Source organism: Rhipicephalus sanguineus, chromosome 2, assembly GCF_013339695.2.
Source record: "Rhipicephalus sanguineus isolate Rsan-2018 chromosome 2, BIME_Rsan_1.4, whole genome shotgun sequence".
NCBI classification, from domain to species: Eukaryota; Metazoa; Arthropoda; class Arachnida; order Ixodida; family Ixodidae; genus Rhipicephalus; species Rhipicephalus sanguineus.
In genome coordinates, this window is record NC_051177.1 from 12,251,517 (window position 1) to 12,278,624 (window position 27,108).

At 44.8% G+C, this 27,108-nt stretch overlaps 1 protein-coding gene across 1 annotated transcript in view; it reads left to right on the plus strand.

Annotated features, from left to right (window-relative positions):
- The window catches only part of LOC119382415 (coronin-7), a 231,134-nt gene that overhangs the window by 102,552 nt on the left and 101,474 nt on the right, over positions 1 to 27,108 (plus strand). The window contains exons 14-16 of the mRNA XM_037650110.2: positions 10,461 to 10,640; positions 13,597 to 13,810; positions 26,254 to 26,429. Of these exons, the coding sequence (XP_037506038.1) occupies positions 10,461 to 10,640; positions 13,597 to 13,810; positions 26,254 to 26,429 (570 nt within the window). The remainder of the gene's footprint in view (positions 1 to 10,460; positions 10,641 to 13,596; positions 13,811 to 26,253; positions 26,430 to 27,108) is intronic.

Genomic DNA, 27,108 nt, shown 5'->3' on the forward strand with positions numbered 1-27,108 from the left:
AAGAAACCATTGAGTTCAGATGCACACTCTTGAGCAGAAAGTCGTGTTAGGTTATTGCGGTGTAAGGAAACGTCGTTATCCACGCCATTTGGGGCGATTGTTTTCCAGAACATTTTAGGGTTAGACTAATAGTGAAGGCAGATTGTGCGTATAATATTTATGTCTAAATGTCTTTAATGTCTTACAATATGTATTTAAGTGTTCCTTGTATTTTGCCCAAGAAAACTTGAGTTTGGAGACGCTTTGCGGATATGTAAAGACGTTTCTTCTTATTTCTTAGTTGTTTGACGTTTGTTGAACCATGGCCTAGCTTTATCATTGGTTTATCATTGGTATCACCGAGGTTTTACTGTAACTTCTATACCGGGGTCAATGTCTGATTAGCCTTCCCTTGTGACTACAAGCTGCCATTTCCAGAGTCTGAGCTGGGCTGTTACTTAGAGATGCATATGTTGTGCCCATAGAGATGTTGTAAGCTATAAAAGTATATCAAATATAGGTGTGACATGCAAACTGCAGTGTACCAGAGAATTCTTGGAAGTTAGGGGTAGGGCTGGACACAGATACCTTAAAATTATATCGCGATACGATACAAGATACTTGGGTAAGAAGTATTGGAGATAAAGATAAAAGATACTGCTGCAATTATTGTGTCCGATTCGATGCTCGCCAATTGTATGTTAAGTTACTTCGATACATTTGCCAGGTTGTTATCATAAATCTATGCAGGGTGCCCCAGCTATCTTTAGCCAGAATTTAACTGACTTTTGAAATAACGAAGCTGGGCAAAAAATTCAATGAGAAAGTTATAGATCGGTTTCCAAAACGTCCAATAGAAAGTTTCTGACTTTCTATCTATTAAGTATTAGTTTTTTTTTCTGTTTGCTACAGATGCCCACGAAATAAAAACTACCACGTCATGTGCCCGCTTGCATACCAGTGCACGCAATGATTCTAGTGCTCCCCAGCGTTGCGCGTGCGAACAACTACAGCATTTGCGTGGCTGTGGTGTCTCGACGGCAGCGATGATGTTGGTGGCTGTGCGACGAACACGTTTTGCGAGCGGCGACTTAAGCGATTACCACTGCGTCTGCTTATCGCTGTTATGAATCTGCGCAAGGGAAGCATATTGTTTGTAGGCGGAAGGTTAGGGAGCACTGGAATCACGGTGTGCATAGGCGCGCAAGTGAGCATGTCATGTTTTTTTTTTTTTTGTATTTCGCAAGCACCCATAGTAAGCAGAAAAACACTTAATACTTAATGGATAGAAAGTTAAAAACTGTCTAATCAAATGTTTTGCAAGCTGTTGTACAGCTTTCTCATTGGAATTTTTCGCCCAAGTTCGTTGCTTCAAAAGCTAGTTAATTAAAGTGGCCTAATTAAGCAATTAATCGCAACACAAAAAATAGTCTGGCGTACTCCAGGCAACAGTCGGCATCCTGCATTTGGTCGTGTCATCATTGAGTGTGTCGGCATATTTTAAAACTCTGGCTAAAGACAGCTGGGGCACCCTGTATAATATAGCAGCAAATGCCTATGCACAAATATGTTTTCGTGAACATTTCTGCACTGCAACCAGCTTTGTTTCATTTGAATGAAATGTGTGTCAGCACAGTTGCACCCCTCCCTCAAGAAGGAAATTCTCGCGGCAACGAACAAATGTGGCATCCCCTGTGAACGTCCATAGAGCTCAATGCATTTGCCCCCTCTCGACAGTGAAGGGATTTCAGAAAGCACTACCGCAATAACGAAAGTTTCAGGTGGTGATCTGCAACATTTTTTTCAACCTGTGAGTAGTTGGGAACCCAGAAGTTTGAAAATCGCAGCACTGCTCATTCGACAAGTCGGGCACATACGTTTCCGCCAACAAGCATCAATGCGACCATTTCTGTTTACATTCGGTGGGATGATGATAGCAACAAGACTTTTTTTCCCGCTGAGAACTGTTTTTTTGCTAACTGCTCTGTTGGCAACTACTTCGGCACATGATGTTTCAAGTGTCGACACCCACGAAAGTGGCGTCATGCCAACAGACATTCTGTAGACTGGCTAACTGCTTGCTGCCATGCGTCTCTCCATGTGCACGCCAAGATCTCCCGCATTTTGCTTATGTGCAGTGTTGTTTGGCCTTTTTGGAATATGCCGCCTCCTATTAAAAAGCACAAGTTTTTGACGCTTCAGGAGAACTCGAGGGGCAGAAAAAAGGTGGATATTGCAGAGAAGTTTGGCATCCCGTGCAGCTCGCTGTCTACAATTTTCAAATCGAAAGACAGCATAAGATCAGCGACTTCTTTAAATAAATTTTGGTTGTGCAAAGTAATTAGTGTGCATATTTTTTTTTCACAACAAAATTCTCACGATAACGAACAAAAATCACTTCCCTGGCGATTTCATTATTAAGGGGGGACCCTGCTTCGGAGATATATTTCTTTGTTTTTGAGTACATTTTTATGAAACTTTCGCAGCTTATATATTTTTATGTCCTGATTTCAAATATGCAATTATTTTTCTAGTACACTATGCTGTTTCCAAAATATCAAATATTTCATGTATATTGTTGGGAGCAAGATTTATTTATAAATTGTAAGAGTTATAAAGCAAATCAGCATATCACAATAAGCTGGAATGAATGCTGTTTGCAATAAAACAAGAATGGATGTTCTAGGCTCAATTGAACAAAAGTTATAGTACGTTGAACACTTGGCAAGTCAGCAATGTCGAGCTCGGTCAAACTGGGATCAAGCTGGGAATGTTCAAAATACCATAACTTTTGTTCAAATGGGCCTAGAACATCCATTCTTGTCTTATTGCATACAGCATTGATTCCAGGTTATTGTGATAGGCTGATTTGCTTGATAACTCTCACAGTTTAGGAATAAAGCCTGCTCCTAACAATACAAAAACTATTTAATAGTTTCAAAACTACATAATGTATTAGAACAATAATCGCATGTTTGAAATCAGCACATAAAAATACATAAGCTGTGAAAGTTTCATAATGATACGCTCAAAAACAAGAAACATGTTTCAGAAGCAGGGTCTCCCCTTAAGGGGTTCGACTGTATCTCAAAAGTTCAGTCTTACTTGCTTAAGGTGTACTAGTTCAATTCTGAAACAGCTTATTGGGATTGCTTTAGTTGTTTGACATGACAGCTTTTTATGCATTGCGCTGTCAGTGATTTTTGCTTGTCGCAGTTGTACTTGATGGGAGTCTCCGCTGTGCTTGCCGACCAGCTAGCGGTTTGCCATCTGACTACAAGAATGTTAGTAAGAAACCTCAGCATGATGGTGCAAATACGGCTACAAAGTTTTACCTCGTCTTTGAACATAATACTGTTTACGCAATACCGGAGCACCGGACAGGTGTAAAGCTGGAACAGCACTGGTAGCAACATTTTTTGTGACACATCAGGTATACGTAGAAGACATAAAACTGTAATTAGTACTTTTCATATTCTACTTATCTGCTGGCGTAAAGTGTTCATTTACGACATACTCACTAACATGCAATATTTGAACAATTTTTCTTCGAGAGAGAACTGGTGCAGCCCAGAGAAACTGACATGTTGTATGGTTGCATGAAGCATCACGGGACACCGCCGCTGTTCTATTGGCACTTATAGCTCTGATGCCCTGGTGATTAGTAAAAAAAAAAAAAAAAATGCGGGAGGCCTGAAAAAGGAAAACAAATATCGTATCTAAGTTGAGCAGAAATGTGGTTCCATATCAAACCATCACAGTGGATAAGTATGGAAACACTATACAGGAAGCGCCCCTAATAGCTATGATAACTAATCAGGGTGTCTACCGACCGGGAAAACCGGGAATTCTCAGGAATTTCAGTCTGGAAATACTCAGGGAAAATGCGGGGAATCTTTGCTCCCATCAGGGAAAATGCACAGTAACATTCACAGTAAAATCCAAGGCAACGAAAGTCGCGGTAACGCTGGCTCGAGATTTTGTGAACACATTTTTTCTTTTTTTTTAATCGAACAGCTGCTGCGGCTGCGGGGAAAGAGTGCACGTCGATGCTCTCCTCGCCTTCGGAGCGGTGGAGTGTGAGAGCATCCGGTTAAGAACCATGAACCACGGCACATCGTATTACGCAATACTGTCAGGCTGTTCTGTGACTACGTGTTGTAGTTCTGTATTCTTTGTCGCGCGTGCTATGCGTTAGCGCTCAATATGGTGTTTTTGTTACTGCCGTGTGTCAACAGGCATGATTAGTTGAAGAGGCAGCAGAAGTAGATGCAACGAGCTCGCCATCGTTCAGGAAGCGGATGTCATCGACAAGGCTGGTACCCACGAAACACAAGAAAAGCTAGAAAACTTCTACTAAACATCTAGAAAGGCAATTCCAAAAGTATGTTAGAAGTTTAGTTGAGATGTTATTTAGACGTAAGCAGCTTGAAAACTTCCTGTAGCTGTGCCAACGCCACGTTATTAGAAGTCTAGAAAACTGCTTGCAAGAATTCCAAAAAACTTCTTGCTAGATTTTTTTAAGAGCTTTTTTAGACATTTATTTTTCATGCAAACCAGCTTGTTGAGGACCTTGCCCTAGTCAATTCGTTGCATCATGCCAGCCTTGTGCAATCGCGTTTTAGCTGTTCACTGTCAAGCGTAATAGGTAAAGGGATGCCTGCGTAATATGGCATTAGGTTTATTTCTGGGGCTTCTCTAGCGAGCAGAATTGATAATTCAAAAAAGGCAGAAGTTTAGGGGAAGATGGAAACTTGAAGAGATCAGAAATTATTGCACGCGGGATGTCGCTGGAGCCATTTCCACAAGCGGACTTGTCAATTCACAGCTTTGAAGATGACAAGTTTGCTTGTTGAAGCGCTGACTCCAGCGACACCCCTTGTCAAAGAATTTCTCATCTCCTTAAGCTTCCATCTTCCCCTGAACTTCTGCCTTTTTGAATTATCAATTCTGCTCGCTAGAGAAGCTCCAGAAATAAACCTGATGCCATATTACTCAGGCATCCCTTTACCTAATACTCTTGACAGTGAAGAACTAAAAGTGATTGCAAAACACTGGCATGATACAACGAATTGACTAACGCGTTGCTGGAGCCAACATTTTGACAAACTAACTGATCTTCAAGTTCCAGCCTTGAAGAAAAGTCCGCTTGTTGAAACGGCTGCAGCGACACCCTATGTTAAGAATTTTTTATCTCAGCAAAATTGGTGTTCTCCTGGCCAAAGAATTAGTCCTGTTTATTCAGACATGACATTGCCTTAATTCATTGTTCTCAACACATCTAAGCATTTTGATGTTGGCCCATTTTCATTGCTTGTGTTTTATGGAATGCGTTATACCACGCTTCCAAAAGTAAATGTGAAATTCTAACAAATGTTCTTGGTCATGCATAACCTTTATTGTAGCAATTCCAAACAATATGTTGGTCACTTGACACAGGCTGGAGCAATGGAATTGATTACTTTGTTCAAGAACCTGCACACAAAAGGCACAGTAAAGTACAAGGTGTCTCAATCAATCGGACATGTATCAGCACAACAAAAATCGGAAGGCTGTCTTGGTAAACACACGAGCACAGCAGCAATACTTTGATAAATCATCGAACATTTGTAAACGCCAATAGGAGCAGTTCAATGGCTTATTTTGTCTCAATGAAGTAAATTTAGATACAGTCGAACCCGGGTATATCGAACTCGCCAAAAAACGTTTATTAGTTCGATATATGGCATAATTCGATATAGGCTTCTATAGTATTTTGACACAAAGGCACATAACAATAAGAAAAGTACTTTATTAATATGGTGGCTCACTTGCGTGCCCTACTTTGGAACAAAATAGTCCTGGATTTTCTTCTGTGTCAACGACTTCGCTGCCTGTGAAAGCACGCACGCCTCCACGTTGTCCAACGAGTCGGAGCAGCCTTCCACATTCTCGCAATAGCGCCGGACCAACGCAAGTGCACTAATCACTTCGGAGGATGTAGGCAATGGACCATCGTCAATTTCCTTATTGCTGTCGCTTTGGCTCGTGGTCGGCACGACGTCTGCAACGTAGCCCTCATCTTGTAGCTCACCCATGATGGCGACATCATCGTCCGCACTGATGAACTCGTCGAATGTCGATCCGTCGATAGCTCCCGGGAACTCAAGGTGCTCCTTGGAATTTTGTGCGCGGCGGCGACGTCGGACTTCTTTTCACCGCGCTTGACCCGATTTATGATTTCGAGTTTCGCGGCGAACGGCAAATTCTGCCTCTTTGCACAAGCCATGACGACAGCGCGCCAATAAAGTTCACAGAGCACCAACAGGCAACACCACCAGCACGGACCACGCTGAATGAGGACTCGAGGAAAACAGGCAGCAGCAGGCACACAAGCATAAAGAAAAAATGGCGCTCACTTCTACTGCTTCTACCGCCTCCGCGCCTCGGAGAAAGCACGACGGCCTCTGATTGGCTGTAAGCGATGCGAGCGGGCCAGGATCATTTCTTGCAGGGGGGTGTTCGCCCGTGCACAACCGGGTCTAAACCACTTTTTCTAGGGTGGCGCCGGCAGTTTTCCCCGCCACCGCGAGGGAAAGCCAACTTGCTGGGGCACTTTTGAGGCACATGGAGTTTGATATATCGGTTGTCGTTGCTATTTTCGTTCGATGTAACAGTAACTTTTGCTATATATTCTCAATGTAAATTTACCGTGTTTAGAAATTGTTCGATATACGGGATAATTTGATATAATAGGGTTCGATATAGTCGGGCTCGACTGTATGTTAAAAAATCTTGGGTAGACAATATTTAGAGTTCCTCCACAGTGGTGTGTGTCAATAATATTGTGGTTTTGGGAATACCTGGAATTCTAATTTCATCCTGCACACAAAAGGCATGATGAACCAAGAAAATGTTTTTGTCAAGCATGCACCTACACCAGCATAACAAAGAAACAAATAAAATGGAACAAGAGGCTAGTTTAGTTAAACGACAACGAACGCCGTAGCACAGGGAGACATTGGTTTAGGAAAAAATTCCCCCTAGTTGGTAGCACATGCTAAGAATTTTTTCGCATAACCAACACAAGAACAAAAATGGAGAGACACAACATGTGCACTAACTTTCAGTAGAATGGTTTATTGCACACGAGGCAAACGGTTGCACAATGCCGGTGCACTCACACTGCACCAAGAAGCGATGCACCGAGATTTGTCTTTTTCCATTTCATTTTTAGAAGATATACATAACACTGATAAGCTCACAGACTACTGCACATTCCAGAAAGTCTATTCTTTATCTGACAACAACAGGGACAGAGTACTAACACAAGTGGTACGGATCTTTGCGATTTTGGCAGCTTATAGTATTATCAATCTCGTTAGTTAAGCTCTCTTGGTTGATAAAACCTTTGAGTTCTGCTAGAAAGGTTCACACCCACACGCTCTACAGGACAATGCAAGCCACCCATCATTGGCTTTATTTACAAGATTACAATGCTCCCTTAACCTATCATTCATGCAGCTGCTTGTTTGCCCGACATACTGCTTACTGCAGGAAAGAGGTATCTGATAAGCGACAGTTTCTCCACATTCCACAAACCGCATTCCATGTCGTTTCTGGCAAGCAGTTGTCTTCTTCGGTGCTTGGCTGCTAATTCTGCAAATCGATTTCAGCTTTCATGGAGCGGAAAAATTATTTGTACATTAGCAAGTGACATCAACCTTATTATGTAGTGCAAAATTTCGTGCAAGTGTGGCACAACAGCAATTCCTTTTTGAGCAACATCACTGTTGGAACGCAGACTAGAGCAATGGAGTGGTAGTTCCTAATCAGGCCCTCTGCGACTAACACCTTTGTTTGAGTGACGTGTTGTGTGTGAATCTTTCCAATGTGCTATGTGTCCCGTTGAGTTGTTGCGCTATTCAACTACAGAATAAAAAGGTTGGCATCACGTGCTAATGTGCAAGTAGTTTTTTTCAGCTCGATGCAAGCTGAAATCGATTTGCAGAATCAGCACTCAAGCACCAAAGACGACGACTCCCTGCAAGAAACAACATAGCACACAGTTTGTGGAACGCAGAGAAGCTGTCATCTTTCATGCGGTTAAGAGAGCATTTTTAAAAGAGGCGAGCGAATGTTGGGTGAGTTAGTGTATCGATATAGTAAATACCATCGTATGTAGCGCCACTAGACAGCACAACAGTGTTCGTCTGTTCCTTTTTGTTGTCCTGTCTAGCGCTACATACAATGGCATTTATAAGAGAGCATTGTAATCTTGTAAACAAATGCAGCGATGGATGGCTGGAGTTACAGTGTAGAGCATGTGAGTGGGAACCTTTGTTTCAGAACACAAAGGTTTTATCAGCTAATAGAGTTGAACTAACGAAGTTGATAATAGAAGCTGCAAAAATTGCAATAGGGGGTACCAATTTTGTTAGCACTCCTCGATTGTCCATCTCGAATAAAGCATTGACTTTCTTGAACATGGAGTAGTTTGCGAGGTGATCAGTATGCCGTATATTTTGCTAAAATAAAGCGGAGGAAGACATATCTCTCTGCATGGCACCTTGGTTAAACTTGAGGGCACCACCCCATTTGCAATAAACCACTTTTTTTAAAGTTAGCGCACGCATTGTCCCTGTTTTTTCGGCTTTGTGTTGCTTATGTGCTAAAAATTTTTACCAATTAGGTTGAGGTCACTTATGAGTACAGAAAATAAGATACTTTGGAAATTTCAACCACAAATACACACAAGCACAACAGCAAAACCTAGTTAACAGTAGAAAACTTGTAACAGCCAAAGGAAAGTGCAGTTGAACAGTTGATATTGCCCACACAATGCGCTTCAATTTAGGTATGTTTCAGAATCCCGGGTAAGCAAAATCAACGAGTTCCTCCACAACGGTGTGTATGACAATCGTGTCATGGTTTTGGCAATACTCAGGATTTTATTTTCATCCTGCACGCAAATGGCGTGCCTCCAAAGCTGCTCGTGCGAGGTAGGTGAACTGCTGAAGCTGGAGGTAGGTGAACCACCTACCTCCAGCTTATCTGCCGGAACGGCTTTGCACCAGGATTTTACGGGCTTCCCAAGATCCACAAGCCCACTGTCCCGCTCCGTCCTATCGTGGATTTTACATCTTCTCCACTCCGTGCGCTGTCCAAGTATCTCCACCGGACTCTGGCGCCGCTCGTGGGAAAAACACCAACCCACATACGCAACGCCAGCCACTTCGTGGAGCGCATGAAAGATGTGACAGTGAGCAGTGATGAGTGCATCGTTTCGTTCGACGTCGTGTCTCTGTTCATCAGTGTGCCCATAGCGCTAGCAGTGTCCTGCGCACGAGCAGCTTTGGAGGAAGATAAACTCTTGAGCGAAAGAAGCTGCCTAAGCATCGACGAACTGTGTCGTCTACTGGAGTATTGCCTCAAGGGGACATACTTCAGCGTCGACGGGATCTTCTACAGACAAGCCAGCGGGACCGCGATGGGGGCGGCGATCTCCGTTACAGCTGCGAACCTCACAATGGAGCACATTGAAGAAACGGCAAAATTATCTCCAGCCATCAGTCTATGCAACCGAAAAATAAAAAAATAGGTGCTTCAAAAGTGTTGGAGGGCCCCTTCAAGTCAGCAAAGCTGAGCTAATTTTCTTTTTTTCACCAAGACAGATGACCACATTGCTTCCCCATTTTGCACTCCCTTCATGGTGGCATTCCTTTGTTTAAACAAATATCTGCCGCGGTAGCTTAGCAGGGGGGGGGGGGTACTGTGCTGCTAAGCCTGGGGCAGTGGTGGAGCCACATTTCAGTGGGGGCAAAACGCACGAACACTAATGTATTTGGGTGCGCGTTGAAAAACACCAAGTGGTTGAAATAAATCCAGAGTCCCTCCCTACAGTGTGCCTCAAATCGTATTGTGGTTTTGGCACGTAAAACTCCTGCAATTATTATTGCTGTGAGTCTATTTTTGATGTATTCAGGTTTGGCCCGCAATGACAGTGAACAACGCTCGTCACAGACCACACTGCAGTGTTTGAGAAGCCTCGCGATTGTAGTAGATCATTTTGTTAAGATTGCGTGCAGGACACAAATAGTCAAGATTATTCAAGAGCTTGCGCAACCACCAGTGATAAGGCTGGAAAGTTTGATGCATGATGTATAGACACTACAGACACTCTGTTCGCCGCTATCAGCCCACAGCGTGCATTGCTTGTAGTGTGACTTTTCATTTTTCGGGCACAGGTTCGCCCAAATAAAAAGTTTAGTTTAACTTGCCGACTGCTGCCTTCGTCAACATCACGACCACGTGACATTATTATCGTGCAAAATGGGACTGTTACGTGAGTGTTTGGCGCTTGTAAATGACTTGTAAAGGGCATTTTTATGTTGTAACAGATCAGCTGTGCCTCACACTGCAGAGCAAAGGCTAGCATGTTGGCATACTACTTTGTGGGACTTGTCTTTGCAACCACTGGATGTAACACCTGGATGATGCAGCCCGTTCCCAGGGTGAGCTTGGACCCTGCCCGGAGGCCCAAGGAGGGTCTGGTGTGCACAGGACACAAGCTGGGGTCTGGCCCCACATTTCTGGCTGCTGCATCTCGGGAGAAAGACATCAACCTGGTGCCAGCCGAGTACTCGAGTGAAGATTTTGGTGACAAGATCCTTCCAGAAAAGGTGCCTTCTTGCTTTCTTTTTTTGAGCTCGCATTTATCGGCTAGGCCATTCTGCACAGAGGAATGTGGCTGCAGCCAGTAACGTAGCCAGACATTCTTTTTGGAGGGGGGGGGGGGTTGCGACCATACTATATGTATCTTCGTGTGTGCGTGTGTATACACTCACAAACGAGTGCGCACGATTTGGAGGGGGGGGGGCATGAACCATTCTGGCTACGCCCCTGGCTACAGCCTTTTCCTGTATCTGTTCATGTTTTAACCTGTCAGCTAGCCCCTGCATTTGTGTATGTGGCATAGTGAGAACAATATCTGCACTGTTCTGTCCACATCAAATTGCTCAGGTACACATTCTCTCTTCTTCTGTGCTTACAACTGTAGCGTAGTGCCATGCAGATGTTTTCTGGCACATCCGCCGTCACTAGCCAAGTTCATCATTTTAACTTCAATATTGTAGTTATACAGGCTTGTTGGTATGTGCACATGCTTTTTTAAACATCGCAGCAATGGGACATCGAGAAAAGACCACAAAACTAGAGCTGTGCGAATAGCAAAATTTTGGGTGCGAAGCGAATTCGAGTATTGAAGTGTGAGTGCAAATCGAATCGAATATTTTTCGAATACTTCGAAGCGAAATTGCAGAAAAAAAAAGTTGGAGAGGATTCCTAAGCATATTCTTATGAGATAGCAACATGAAAGTGTTTCTTTTCGCTAGGTTGAAGTGCAATCTAGAGGCCGCATTGTATTCATGTACATGAATTGGTGCAACCAAAGCGTTGCCGACAACACTTTACATGTGATAGGCAAAGATGCCATTTGCTCAGCCTCTCCTCCTCCTTCAACTTCTGTGGAAGCCCAACTGATGTGGTGGACAAGGGTGTGCTCTCTTCAAGCCCGGAGTTCCAAATCTGGCTTGTAGACATCGATATATAATACATCTGAAATTTTGGATGCTAAAAAAGCTTCGGCGTCCGATTTTTCGGATTTCCTGCCCAAATTTCAGGTCCAAAACAGCGTTAATTGAGCCCCCAACTCTGCACATCTTTCATCTCCATATTGGAACCAGCGTTTTCTTGAGTTAATACATTTGCGACCGTAGCGGAGCTTGAAAGGCATCTTTGCCGCAATACGGGGGTGTGATGAGGTGAAGCATATTGAAAATCTAGGGACCACTTCCAAACGGACGTTGACTGTCTCTTGGCTAAGTTCAACCGTAACGGACCTTGAAAGGCAGCTTTGCCGCAATACCGGGGTGTAATGAGGTGAAGCATATTGAAAATCTAGAGACCACTTTTAATCGGACGTTGACTGTGTCTTGGCAAAGTTCGACCGTAACGAAGCTTGAAAGGCAGCTTTGCCGCAATACGAGGGTGTGATGAGGTGAAGCATATTGAAAATCTAGGGACCACTTTCAATCGGACGTTGACTTTGTACGCTCAGACCACTTATAACGTAACCGCTTACAGTGCAGTACCGGCTATAATGCGGTTTTTTCTGACTGCCGTTTACCCTCCCATAGAACTCCATGTATACGCATACCGCTTATTGTGCAGTCCTCCGAGATGAAAGACCGGTTATAATGCGGCTGCCGAAACGTTCTCAGAGATGCGAGGGAGCGAGCGTGCTTCTCAGCGGAGATGCGCCGGCGGAGGAGAGAGCGGCGACGGCGTTACGAAGGAGGAGCGGACGCGGAACGAACGAACAAGGAGCGGGGGGAGAAAAAAAAGGGGGGATGGCGGTGGGGGACAGCAGCCCGGCGCGGGTGCGTGGTGTGAGGAGGGGGAGTGGTTGCGTGGCCGACGGAGAAGCCTTTGCCCCCTTGACATGCGCGCTTTGCCCCGGCCGCATGACATGCGCGCTCCGCTACGTACGGGCACCCGCGTCCGCATCAAGAGCGCGTTACCGTTATTTGTCTCCGTCGGGAAAATAGTTGCTTCGTCGTAGAGCGCAGATATCGCGCGTGCAACCTCGATTCCCCCGCAAGTAACAATGCTTTGAGACGCGATTGAGCTTTCGCCTTTGCCACCAACAGGCGGACTTACAAGCGTGAGAGACTTTTTCAGGATAGTTGCCGCGGCTGTTCTCCCGACCGCGAACCGAAACTTTGTTTCACGCGTGATGCCCTCGGTTTAGCTCGCGAGCGCGATCTCATCTACGCCCGATCTCCGTGTTGCCTAGGGCAAGCTTCTCGCGGCGGCATGCCAAGTTGCAACGCGCACGCTAGGCCTAACGAGCGCTAGCTGCCATGTCGGCGGCCGCGGACTATAGAAGTTGCGGTTTGGTGCCGAGTCAATGAAACATTTTGCAGTGGTTGCATTTAGAAGGGGTGACTTACATCTTTAACGAAAACGCGGGCGTGCGTGTGCAACACTCGAGTGGTGGTTTGTGGTCGCCGCCGTTTTCGACATGGTGCACGCGCAGTGTGCTACCGCGGTGACTTCCCGTGACGGCGCATTTTTTCCGCGTTCGTTATGTCGGCACCGCAGGTCCACGGACGCTAACCGTTCAACATTTCCAAATGTAAGCAGACGCAAACTGACGTCCCAGTCGCATGCCTCGATAGTCGGAATCGCGCGCCTACCCGTTGGTCATGTTTTGCACACGTGCAACCTTTCAAAAATGTTGTTTTGGCTATAGTGCGGTACCGCTTATAGTGCGGATATTCGCGACTCCGGCGACTTGCGTTATAAGCGGTCTATGCTGGCTAAGTTTGACCGTAACGGAACTTGAAAGGCAGCTTTGCCGCAATACAGGGGTGTGATGAGGTGAAGCATATTGAAAATTTGAAGGGGTCACTTTCAATTGGACGTTGACTGTATTTGTCTTTGGGAAGTTCGAATAGTTCGAATAGTAAAATTCCAGTGTGAATCGAAGCGAATAGCAAACACTATTAGAAAAATATTCGAAATTTCGAATGTTCGCACACCCCTATAATGTTTGGTGCTTATGCATGCATGCAGCCGATTCCAGCTCCTAAGCCGGCTCCACGGACCAAAGTGAGCCGTTGGGAAGACCCCTCGGCCAGCACTAACGGCCTCAACGGGGACACTCCCACGTTCCTGCATAAAACGGAACCTCGAACACGCTCATCTATGGCCTTCAGCACGGGGCCCTCCGCAGCCCCCAGGAGCACCCGTCGACAGCCATCTCGTAATGAGGGACGTGGCTTCAAAGGCAAGTTTCTTTGATCAGTCTTCAATTGCCAAATTATTCTTTAATGCACCCACTTCACCTGTTTCACACAAACACTTGGACCTCGTTCACATGCACATGGATTTGAACAAGCTAGTTACAATTAAAGAGGGAACTGTATTCACCTTGTCGTACCTGTTGAGACCAACCCTGGTGATCTTTGTGGCATGTCAAGGTAATTTAGATTGTTTGTCTTTTAAAGTGTTTCTGTCACATGCCTGGTAGTAAGGGTGCTGTGCAAATTCAAAAATAATTTTAAATAAGCTAGAAAACTCGGAAACTAAAATCCAGCTGAGCAGCGCATTTTTCATGTGACATATTGACATGTACAGCCGTCAGCACCTTTAACTCCGACACATGGCCTCGGCTCGCTTGGACCGAGGTCAGCGCTGCCAAGCGTTGAAAATGATATGCTTGCTGCAGTTAACGATAGACGGAGCGCACGTCGGTTTCACTAATAAATTTCCGTTTCCAGTCTGCCTGACCGGCGGGTCGAATGCATTCACTTGGCATCCCGTTTTCGCCACGTTTCGCTCGTGGCTACGTTATCGCGCGCGCCCATGGCGTTCGTTCCTGATTGTTCCTGAAAACAGGGGATACAAAGTAGCGGCAGATAACTGCTTCTCCTCTCTTGACCTAGCTGCTGAGCTGTCAAAGAGAGGCTTAGGATTTGTCAGGATGCTGAGAAGCAACAGACTGAAGGACTGGAGGCTCAAATGCGGAACTGACCTTAAGAAAGAAGGCCGTCGTGCCTTCGACTACGCTGTTGACTCTTCGCGGAACATATCAGTAGTGAGATGGCACGACAATAGAGCTGTCACCATTGTCTCAAAAACCAATTGGCACTGTGCGAAGATGGGATAAGAAGAAAAAAAATACATTCATGTTCCACAGCCAGCTGCAGTAAAGGTCTACAACTCCTTCATGGGTAGTGTTGATCTATTGAATTACTTCATGGAGCTATACAAGTTTGGAATCAAATCTCAAAGATGGTACATGTACCTTTTTTATCATACGCTCATGATGAGTACAGTGAATGCCTGGCCTTCGTACTGGCTTCCCTGCGACAGCATCAATAAGAAGAACTTCCAGGCCGGTATAGCCCAATGCCTCATTTTGCAGTGGGCAAAAAGCCAGTTGGAAGACCACCCTCATTTGGAATACCAGCTTCCAAAAAACGCAAAGTGTGTGCGAGCTCACCCGATGACGAAGTGTGCAGGGATGGAGTTGGCCACATGCCAGTATGGGGCACTAATAGGCACAGGTGCAGGCATTGCCCTGCAGCAAAGAACCTTTTTTCTTTCATTTATTGCGGCAAGTGCAAATGTGCAGTTATGCCTTAATAAAGCTTGCACTTGTTTTGCACATACCATATGTAAGGCATATATGTGCCGACTAGCAGTAATGCCTAGTGTATTACATATGATACGCTCTGTATTATGTATAAATATCTCTGAAAAAAAAAAATGAAACGTTATTTGCCTGTCCTTTCTAAGACGTGAAGCGTGAATTTAATATAAATATTTTTTTTTCTTTTACAACATCTGGGCATTACAGGGTTAAAACTTGCTTGGTTTGAGCACTGGCATAAGTTTCAGTTTATTGCCTCAGTCTTTCTTTGCTGCAGCACTGGAACATTTTACTCTTATTCTGTTGTGGTTAAATATACACAATCTTCTACGAAGCTAAAGTTATAAAAAGTCAAATACCTCATTATGAGTGACCGTTCATTTAACGACCTTTTTAAGGTTGTGTGTTGGTTGTGTGTTACCCTATTACCTGTGCATTACCTGTGTCTTATCCAAGGCCTCAAGCAAACTTGCAAAGTTGTGCCTTCACATAACACGAAACCTTGCTCAGCAGCCGAAAGGTTGCAAATGGAAGCATACTCGGTCTTTCACAAAGTGTGTCACTGAAGTGGTCTATGAAATACCGTTAATGTACAGGAGAAGTCATGCAGGCCGGCCAGTATGGGTGCTGTGTCAATGATTAGGGAGTTTTCGAATAGGGGCCCCAAAGAAATAGTGTCGAGGCCACTGCGCATGCGCGTGACTCAAACAGCGTTTGGGAAACTAATGAAAGAAAGAATACAATTTTAAGATTTTAAGCAAACTCTATTAAAAGAAAATGCTACATGTCATTCTGGCTGCCTCACGATCCGTCCCAGTTCGTGCCTCGAAGCTAACTGCCTTGCCAGGTGGCTCCGGCATGGCTTCTCGGTCGAGATGGGCCTTTTGGCCACGCAGGTATTGCACTACTGCAGGCAGCGTGCAGACAGCATTCGTGGTATACACTCGTAGAATACATGTGACTTTGAACATCTCACGGACGCCGCCAACACGAAAAGGAGGCACACACATGGAGCGACAGTGCTCTGACACTGACATGACTGTGAGTATATTTACACACTCTTTAAGAGTGTTGAATTAATTTTGTTTGAGGGGCGGTTATGCTGATTTCAGTTCTGGTAGTAACTATCCAGGGTAGTGTCCTATACCATTATGGAAGCAATGACACCCAACTGCCCTGACCACCAGTGAAACATCAGCACAGGCACTAATAACCACTTGTTTGTTCACAAGCTGTCAGCTGGCAGAAATGTGGCCAATATATTCAGCTTCTCTAGATCTGTCTGCCATAAACCAAACATAGCAAAAGCATTTAATTCCACTTTGCCGTCCGCTCCCATCTACTGTTTATCATGGTACTATATAGTACAAACTCAGAAATGAGAATACGGCTTTATTCAGCAGCTAATGACTTGCCAGCTAGCATCTCGTCTATTTGAGGCTTTGTCGTAGCAATGGAATGTTTCTTGCCATCAACAATTACAAGTCCGGAAGAGCTCATTGATGCACACAATTCGAAGCACGCACGTTACACTAGGCAATACTAGCGGTGCACAGCAAAGCAGTGTCTTCATCCTTGAATTTACTTCTACTTGGCCGACATGAGGATTGGGGCGTTTTGCCCCGTGCCGTTTTTGTGAAGGTTCTGGGTTGCTCCAGGATACATTGACCGAATATGCTATTAGTTTGCCCCATATTCTCCTGGGTTCTCATTGCGTGCTGGCTTCATCATGATTAACGCAAACCAACCTCACGATTTCCCCCTTTTCATTTATATACAGTAGAACCCCGCTGATACATTTTTGAAGGGACCGTAGAAAATAAACGTAAGAGACGGGAAACGCAAGAGCCGAAAAACAGGAAAAACGACAAAATATTTAGGGGTACAGAATTTTATTTCAATGCTTACGAGCAGCACGAAAATTGGCGCGCTCAGCCACGATCTAGTCGACGGATAGAAACGCGGAGCTCGGGTCGGCCTCATCCACAGAAATGTAATCAACGTATGTGATTTTTTTAACACCAACAGCTGTAGGCATGAAAGAACGAAGCACACGCAATCACGACCAGCGCGGCGAGTCCGACCGCGAACCGCGCGCACGACCATGCGAGCTCCAACCAGCTCGAACTCCTCCCATCCTCCGACAAATAACGATGATGATGAGTTTACGCCAACGCGATGGCAGAAGTGAATGCCAATCTCGAAGGCCTTGCTTTCGCAAGCAATTACATCATAGACGCCATGTTTGTGTAATACAAATCTCAAAGGCTATGCTTTAGTCAATAGTAAATGCCAATCTCGAAGGCCTTGCTTTCGCGAGCAATTACGTCATGGACGCCATCTTTGCAGTGCGAATCTCGAAGGCGATGCATTTGCTTGCATCAATCGAAAGATCTTGTTGTTTGCACCTCTCGGCTAATGTTACGGTCAAACCAGGCCAAGCTGCGTGAAAATGAACCAATGACCGCTCTCTTCGGTAGTCACTCGGTCGGCTCCGAGCGCACTTCGCGACGTATCATACGGGAACGGTCCGACAGTTACGACGTAACAGCGGGGTTCCCAATACATTGTATCCTATGGGAGCTATGCTGGGACCGGCGGAAAACGACGTAACAGCCGGGAAAACGCAGCACTGAGGAACGTAACAGCGGGGTTCTACTGTACCCAGCAGGATAGCTTAGCAGGTAAGGTGTCACAATGCTGGCCACATGGCTGCATTTCAATGGAGTCAAAATGCAAGAACACCTGTGCACTTGGACTAAGGTGCATTTTACGGAAGCCCAGGTGTTCAGCATTAATCCAGAGTCCGTCACTGCGGAGTACATGCCTCATCATTATTAGGGAGTTTTCCAATAAGGGCCCCAAAGAAGTAGCACCGAGGCCACTGCGCATGTGCGAGACCCAAACAGCATTTGGGTATTGCTTTGGGGACGCTATTTTTCAAATTTAGCGGGAGCCCCAAAGCCTGCCCAAAAGCTTTGCGTCAAGCAAACATGACGGCACCTGCTGAAGCGACTGCTCTTGGCCCAGACTAGAGTGACCTAGAGTAGGGGGAGTGTCCAAAGCACCACAGACCCTAGTCGAAAACTCTTAGCTCCTACTTGACCCAAAGCGAGCATACGCAAAGGGCTTTGGGGCCCCAAACTTTTGGGGACCCTATTCGAAAACTCCCTATTAAGTTAAGGAGCACACTCTTAACGGCTAAGCATATGGACAATGCACATTTAAGCATGCATGTGACATGATGTGGATGCATGCTGGTCGATTCCTCGAAAGATAAAAAACGGTGTATACTTGATGTTTCCGATTTTCCTGATAATTTTGTATGTTGTGCACATATGACTGCACAGCACGAAATTGCAGTTCATTTTCAAATAAAAAATTTTTCCAACACAGGAAAATTCTGCGAGCGTCGCCGGTTGACGACGACCATTTTACGAAGAGTGTGTTTTCGTAAATTCGGAACCATGATGGCAGCTACTGAATCTATATATCACAAATGTCTTTCTTTTTAACGGAAGTAGAAGTAAAGAGGAACTAGCTCTTATAATTTCATGGAATTCTGAGCAAATTATCTATTTTTAAAAATTCACGAAAAAATTGCGTTTTTAAAAATCAGTCAAATTTGGGATGCTATGGCTACTTCTGTGAACATCTTAGGTTGTTCATATTTGCAGTATGAATAGGACTTTATGTGTGTAATGAACCTCTGCATTTGTATTTCTCTAATAACTTTCAAAGTAATAAATTTTCATGCTCGAAACACCAAAAAGACAAAAGTGCTCCTCGATTCAAAAATCTATAATAAAAAAATTCCAATCTCAATTTTGTTCAAAGTCCCCCAAAATGTTCTCAAAGGACTCCAGAATGATATTATGAAAAAAACATGTTGCATCATTTTTATTAGAACAAAAGCAGAAAATGTCAAACATTGTGTTTCTAGAGCGTGGTGTATACTGCGTAAAGGACATCTCTAGTAACAAGAAAATACAGTAACACGTCTTTTTTCTTCTCTGAGCTTCGCTAAACAACAGTAATGATCTATTGTCGGAAAGTGGGAACTGTTTTGTAAAGAAAAAGATCGTTCCATTTAAATGCATTTTGCGTGGTTTGCGACTTCACGCCAGTGTTAGACATCCCTCAGTCCACGGTAGGCACTTTCAGTTGTAGCCTCCTTTTCTTTCATCTATTTTAGCTGAGTATAATTCATATTTTGCACGCTAAGGAACGCATTCCCTCCATGCGTCTCTTATGATGTTGTGCTGTGCCAGAATTGAGAGATTGGTATAAAAGGCAAGGTCTCGTCATGAATGGAAATGAATTTTTGGATAGCGGTCGCCAAGAGGTTTGGTTTTTGTTGGCCCAAATGTGTACGTTGTCAAACCTTATGTGATCAATGCAGAGTTTAAAAAGAATCGATTACGTGAAGATTGGTGGCAGCAGTTCTGACCACGTACAAAACACGTTTTGTTTGCATTGCATCTGCTTTCCTTTGCATTGTATCTCTTGAAGCAGTGCTGGCACATCTGGTCTGCCTCTTGAATTGAGCGCGCATCCTACTTCATGACCCTCCGCAAAGGAGACTCGATCTGATATCTTCTACACAACGAAAATTCCGCTGCAGCGGAATTTTCTTTTTGTGCACCATGAGGTAGTCCGTACAAAAAACTCGGTCATGGCTATAACGCCTACCCATAGCCACCTTCAGAGCGTAGGACAGTGATCGCACCAAAGTGAAGCACAATTTGAATGCTTAGCTTCTATTTCAGGTGGTGTTTGGCTGACTGGCACAGCCGTGTTCATTGCTGTCGTCTGCTCAGGCGGGCGTCTATCGCGCCGCCCTTTGCACCTGTCCGCCTAACGCATGCTACTCCGTTTACACGAAGGCGTGTAGCGCAGGCCACTCGCTCCGCCACATGATCCGCACGTTGCGGATCCGGAGACCGAGCGGGAGAGCGACGAGCGGTGAAAAATGTATCGTGTAACCAACGCAATCGACACCCTAGCATTTTCTCGTGCAAAGTGACAAAGCCTGGCAAACCATGATTGGCTGCTGTGCTTAGGTACTCGCCGTTCACCACTGTCGCCATTTGCGATTTCTCACATTCTTACAATGCATGATCGATTCAGCTATACAAATTTCGCGTTTAGCTTCGTTGCTTTTATATAAGTGCATTTACTAAAAAAAATTATCCAGAGGAATGAAAATGTCCGTGCTGCTCATCGACGAGGAATATAAGTGGTGTCGCAAATGCATTTGATTGGAACCATCTTTTTCTTTACAAAACAGTTCCCACTTTCCGACAATAGATCATTACTGTTGTTTAGCGAAGCTCAGAGAAGAAAAAAAACGTGTTACTGTATTTTCTTGTTACTAGAGATGTCCTTTACTCAGTAGTCACCACGCTCTGGAAACACAATGTTGGACATTTTCTGCTTTTGTTCTAATAAAAATGATGCAACATGTTTTTTCAGAATATCATTCTGCAGTCCTTTGAGAACATTTTGGGGTACTTTGAACAGAATTGATATTGGGGTTTTTTTATTATAGATTTTTGAATCGAGGAGCACTTTTGTCTTTTTGGTGTTTCGAGCATGAAAATTTATTACTTTGAAAATTATTAGAGAAATACAAATGCAGAGGTTCATTATTCACATAAAGACCTATTCATACTGCAAATGTGAACAACCTAAGATGTTCACAGAAGTAGCCATAGCGTCCCAAATTTGACTGATTTTCAAAAACGCAGCGTTTTTTGTGAATTTTTAAAAATACATAATTTGCTCAGAATTCCATGAAATGATAAGAGATAGTTCCTCTTCTACTTCCGTTAAAAAGAAAGACATTTGTGATATTTAGCTTCAGTAGCTGCCATCATGGTTCCGAATTTACGAAAACACACTCTTCGTAAAATGGTCGTCGTCAACCGGCGACGCTTGCAGAATTTTCCTGTGTTGGAAAAATTTTTTATTTGAAAATGAACTGCAATTTCGCGCTGTGCAGTCATATGTACACAACATACAAAATTATCAGGAAAATCGGAAACATCAGGTATACACCTTCTTTTGATCTTTCGTGGAATCGACCTGCTGTGCTTGACAGAGATGCAGGGGAAGATGGAAGCTTGTGATAAAAAAATCTGTAAACCAGGCTTGTGCTGGAGCTGACTTGTCTTCTTTAAGAGGGCTCACCAGCTCCAAAGCAACTCAGATTTGAACTTTTTGTGTCCATATATGGCAGCACTTGCACACCACAAGAAGGAGGTAAGTTAGAGTACACTCTAGGCGTGTAAATCTCACCAGGTCATGAAAACGTGCGAAAAGGTCATTCCGCGCGCGAAAAGTAGTGATGTTTGAAACTTGCCCGGGAATGCCTCAAAAAAAGGGTGAACGCTTCTATGTTTTCCGCCAACATAGCCGTAGCAAATGCGATGGAGGGGTTTTGCCGCTTTGTCCTCCCCGTACCGCTGCGGTGTAAGCCATTCCCTCCAACTTCTCTGTATGCCCACGCCGCTCCCGCAGTAACCCAAACAATGGGTAGTGACCTCTCTTTACAGCTCTCTGCAGGTTATTGTAAGAGGCTATGGAATACATAGCTTCCATTGACGTCACCGTGGCCGCCATCTCTGTGAACAAACTGGTTGAGACGCAGGGTGAACTTTTGCTCGAACGCGCGGAGCAAGAAACGGTGACATCAGATTAGTTCTGGTGCCCCCTCCAACTTCCTGAATGAAATCTAATTAATTGGTATTTACAAGGTACTAGATCTATTATTTTTACGCAGAACCTTCTTATCGTGATTCACAACTGACTATGCCGTAAAAAGCAACTTTCGTAAAAAAATTCTTTTTTTCGGGCACGGCTTACGTTGTTTTCTGTCGGGGACACTTTGATCTGCTTCTGTGCCATCTAGACAACTTTGGTGATTAGATGGAATGGCTACCTAAAGAACATTACGGTTGTAAAGAAATTCAAAATAAAAGATTTGTACGCTTCTACTGTTTTATTATATTTGTTATATTGTGCGCTTCTCCCAGATTTATATATTACATACAGCACGCTTTAGGCTAGCGTTTGGAAATTTAGGATGGCAAACGGAAAGAAGTTCGCTACATACAAGCGAGGATAATGTTTAAAAATTACATCGAAGGTGGTCGAACGCGAAGACAGCGTCAGTTCCCGAGGAATGTCCCAGCACTATCACCCCAAGTTGTTACGTTGTGAAAAGAGCACGTGTCGAGTCATACACTTGTCAGTGAATGTTTTCTTTCCAAAAAACAAAGCTTGTTCTGATCTACGCATGTGCCGTTGGTGCCTGGAAGGACCAGTTCGCGGTAGCCGATCGTGCTTTTTTATCCATTTGCCTGCTGAAGGCAGCAAAAGCATTGAAGTCTCTGCTGCAGGTGCTGCCGCTGTTAGTTTTGCCACCATATCAGATCCCTGCGGGTGCCAAATAGGACGATTAGCTACGGGTAGGGAAGAATCTCTGAGCACCGAGGATCTCTCGCCAACTGCTTAGAGAAATAGCTGGTAGCCGAAACGCTGTCGAGACGCCGTAGAAACACTGCATTGTGTTTGGGCGACACGCCTGAATTAGCCACGCATACCACAACACTGTCGCGTGGAACACGCACGAGAGATGGCATCAATAATGCATGTTGCTGCGCAAAGGAAACACGGACAAGGAAGTGAACAAGGAAGGAAGTGAGACTCGCGACTGGAATTTATTGAACATAAAACGCATATTTATACGACACAAACCACAAATTCATCTACGCGCATGAGAGGAACCAGCTTTCATTATCGTACAATCTTATGGAAGTATCACTGACACAAATGTCTTTTCTTTTCGTGATGAAGAAAGCCTCAGCCAGCTCACGTGCCAATTGGTTCTGATTACGCCTCATGATTCCCGTTGTCGCCAGCAGAGGCTGACACGGTTTGCCACAGGCAGCCGACGACGTGCGCTGCAGTGAAGAGGCAAATTAGATCCTTGTCCGTTCTTTATCGACTGCTGGTGTTCCCTTAAGTGTTCATTTATACACCGGCTCCTTGTTTTAGAATTCAAGAAAACAAATTAATTTAAACTCTGTGTGTACTAAAACCTAATGGTCGGAGGCACAAAAAAGATTCGTAGTAATGCGTGGAATGAATATATATATATATATACACGTATACATACATACAGCATGTTTGGCCAATAAGAAAAACGCGAGGATAATGTTTATCAAGGATACAAAATGAAGTACAAAACTGTTTAGAAATTACATCTAAGGTGGTCGAGCATGAAGACCGGGTAACTTGGCGAGGCATGAGCCAGCACCATTTCCCCGAGCTGCCACGTTGTGAAAGGCATGTGTCCAGTCATACGCTTGACAGTGGCCGCTCAACATCAAATAATGTTTTCTTTCCAATGAACAAAGCTTGTTCTGATCTACGCATGTGTATTTGGTGCCTTGAAGAAGCAGTTCGCGGCAGCCGATCTCGCTGCCGCGAGATTTGCCTGCTTGCCTATGACGTTTCTAAACAGCCACGATGTCGCGCTTCTGCGTATTCCTGACCGACAGAACTGAGCGAAAGCACACGAGCCTCTTGGCTAGTCTCTGCTGCAGATGCCGCCACTGTCCCCCTTGCAACCGCAGTAAATTCCTGCGAGCGCTCAATAGGACGATTAGCTATGGACATGGGGCAGTTTCCTGAGCACCAAGGACCTCTCGGCACCCTGCTTATATGAAGTGCTGGTAGCCAAAACGCTGTCGCGATGCCGACGCCGAAGAAACGCTGCTTTGTGTTTGGGTCACACACCTGCATTAGCCTCCCATTCCACTTCATTGTCGCGGGGAACACGCTCGGGAGGAAAAGAGGCAGCACAGCCCCCCGCCCCCCACAAAAAACGATACAAAAAAAAAAAATACCGAAGCCTGTTTCAAGCTCACTCAGCAAGTCCTTTACTTTTCTACGCAGCGCACAAATACAGCCATATGAGAAGCTGGTGGTGGAGTGTAGGATCACGGAATATAGGCGATACCAGGTGGAGCCACGTCGCGCCTCTTAAATTTGGCACGAATTTTAAATCCAGACTGAAAGTACAGACAGCACTTTCAAAGCCTGTAAAATGGAAACCAGGGGCTTGACATGCATGACAATTATACCATAAGAATAAGGAAATAAAAAGGGAGGAAATGTTACGGAAGAAATTTAGATAACTAAGCTATTTTCTTCAGGAGACAACAAGAAAGAGCGAGACGTTAAAATGTACAATTTTTATGGTGATTTGCCTCTAGTTTGTAAAAAAATGAAAGCCCGAGGAAAATATCTGTCCGCAACATTTCCTCGATATACTAAAAATGAATGCAGTGCCGAAAACCCCGTTTAAATCTGACCAAATTTGGGCACGCTGGGGCTTCTCAAAATGCGCATGTATTCTCTATGGGAGCTCGTGCTGGGGAACCCTCTTAAGGCTGCAACAGCCTTGAAGAAGACAAGTCTGCTCCAGCACAGCCCCGGTTTACGGATTTTTCTTCACAGAGATAGGGATCCCACCCACCACAGTGGTCTAGTGGTTATGGCACTTTACTGCTAACCTGAAGGTCGCGGCATCAAATCCCGGCCACGGCGGCTGCATTTTTGATGGTGGCGAAGTGAAAATGCTTGAGGCCCATGTACTGAGATATACCGTAAAAACTGGAATATAGGTCGAATTCTTTTTCAAAAAACAGCCCTAAAAAGTCGACCCCCGTCTTATATACCGGTCATTGGCAGAAAAACATCACAAGTCTGGCCACTATGGGCAACTGAAGTCAATCGCCTCCATCGCCATCGCAGTGATTGGCATCGCTTTGTTTACTGCCAGCCTTGTGCCATGGGTGATCTCATTTTGCGTTTTTGTTGTTGTCTTGTGAATCTATTTGGACTCCAAGGTGCTTTTTTTCTTTTTCTCGACCAATGGTCGATGGCAGTTCACCGTAGCGTTCAAGAAAACAGTAATCGAGTTTGCGTAGGCACGAAGAAATCTGGTCTGAAATGTGTGAAAAGTGTGTTCGAATGCTAGCACACATGAACGCGACGGGAGCCGTGAGTCACAAGCAATACCAAAGTTTATCTTTGCACGCGTCTTCTCGCTCTTCCAATCTCGCCGGATACTGTTTCTTTGTTGCTTCCTGCGATGCCGGCAGCTCTGGTTACAGCAGCACGTATGACTATGATCAGCGGGCAGATCGGGTGCACCACAGAAGCATTCGCTGCTGGCGGACGCTGAGGATCACATCACGACACGCAGCGATCAGAAGAAAACTGTCTCGGTGCAAGACCGCAGCGTATCTAGAGGCGGAAAGAAGGTTGCACAGTTTAACCGGGAGCCACGCTCGCGTTGTGATTGCTACCGGGGACCTTAAAGTGCATCCAAATTAATGCTGTCAAGACGGTTGTGATGTTTTACAAAGATAATGCTTAAGCCCATCTTTTGACTTTCTGCCATGCGGAAACTACGTGTAAATAAATGGCATTTTGACTGTGCACCATTTGAAATTGCGTTTGTTACACGGTAAAGGCGCGCACCTTCTAATACTTTGGCTATTCCATGTACTTTTTTTTTTCGATCTTCAGTCGTTAGAAGTGGGGGGTTCGACCTATATTCCGGTTTTTACGGTAGGTGCATGTTAAAAAACCCCAGGCGGTCAAAATTTCCGGAGACCTCCACTACAGCGACCCTCATAATCATATCATGGTTTTGGGACGTTAAACCCGAACAATTATTATTAAGAGATAGGGATCTTGGATCTTGGGGCGAAGCAAGAGCAAGGTAGCTTTGGAATTTTCGGAAGTGATTTTCATAAAGAAGAGGGGTAAGGATTGTGCATGTGAAGTTTGTATGAATTGGAAGTGTGTTTTGTGGAAAGTGCTTGTTAGTACGGTCACGTAGGTCAAAGCGCATGCACGTTGCGCATGCATTTACAAAAAATGGATTTATGTGCTAACAGTTGAAAGTAAACACCTGTCCTGTCTATGTTCTTGGTGCGTAAGTTTACTATTGATGCTTGGTTGGTGCTTTCACTGAGATGTGCCACCTTGTACAGTGCGAGTTTCCAAGTACCGGCACCTGAATGGCTCAGTGGGCAGCCGGGACACTCAGATCACCAACCTGCCACCCATGTGTAAGACACTGCCTGGCGAGAGTGAAGGCTTCCGCGCCAACACCGAGCGCCTTGCCCTGCCCTTGGCTATCTCGGGTGGCCATCTGGCAATCCTGGAGGTGAGAGTTTACTCAAAAGTTGTTTCATCATGTGGGGTCTCGAGATGAGCCGCACTCATGGAACAAACGGACACAGTCATGCTGTTGTGCAATGGACACATGGACATTCATTAAACGCTTTTACATAACAGCGAGTGTGCCAGCCGTATGTTAGAAATAGGTAGTAACATGATAAATAACCAAATAATGCCAATACCACACTCAAACAACATAACGCACACAATGTACCACAAATGCAGCGTCACTGACATTCGACTCGCCCCGGGAGCCTGCGGGAATGAGCCACAGTATCAGCCCCACAGACCTCTCGCGAAAGATGTCCGCCCACGCAAGAGATGCCCCCCGCCCCCCCAAAGATGAAAAGAAGCCCACGTAATCTTGCTCCTGGCACCACAGCGCCACCTCTCTAGTTCGGTGCCGAAGCTAACTACTCTAACTACGACGCGTGAGCACCATGAAACGAAAACGTCTTTACAGGGGGTGATAGCACCCCCACAATCACCATTTTTTGGTAAGACATGAGTTATTTGTATGGGAACCTGTAAATTGCACCTTTGAACCTCTCGGCTTGAAGTGAAACCGTAAAGCACAGTTCTTCAATCATACGAGTTGCAGAACTCCCTATGCACTCCATGTATAAGAATCTGGACAAGCCATTGGCCAAAATGTTCTGCCGAAT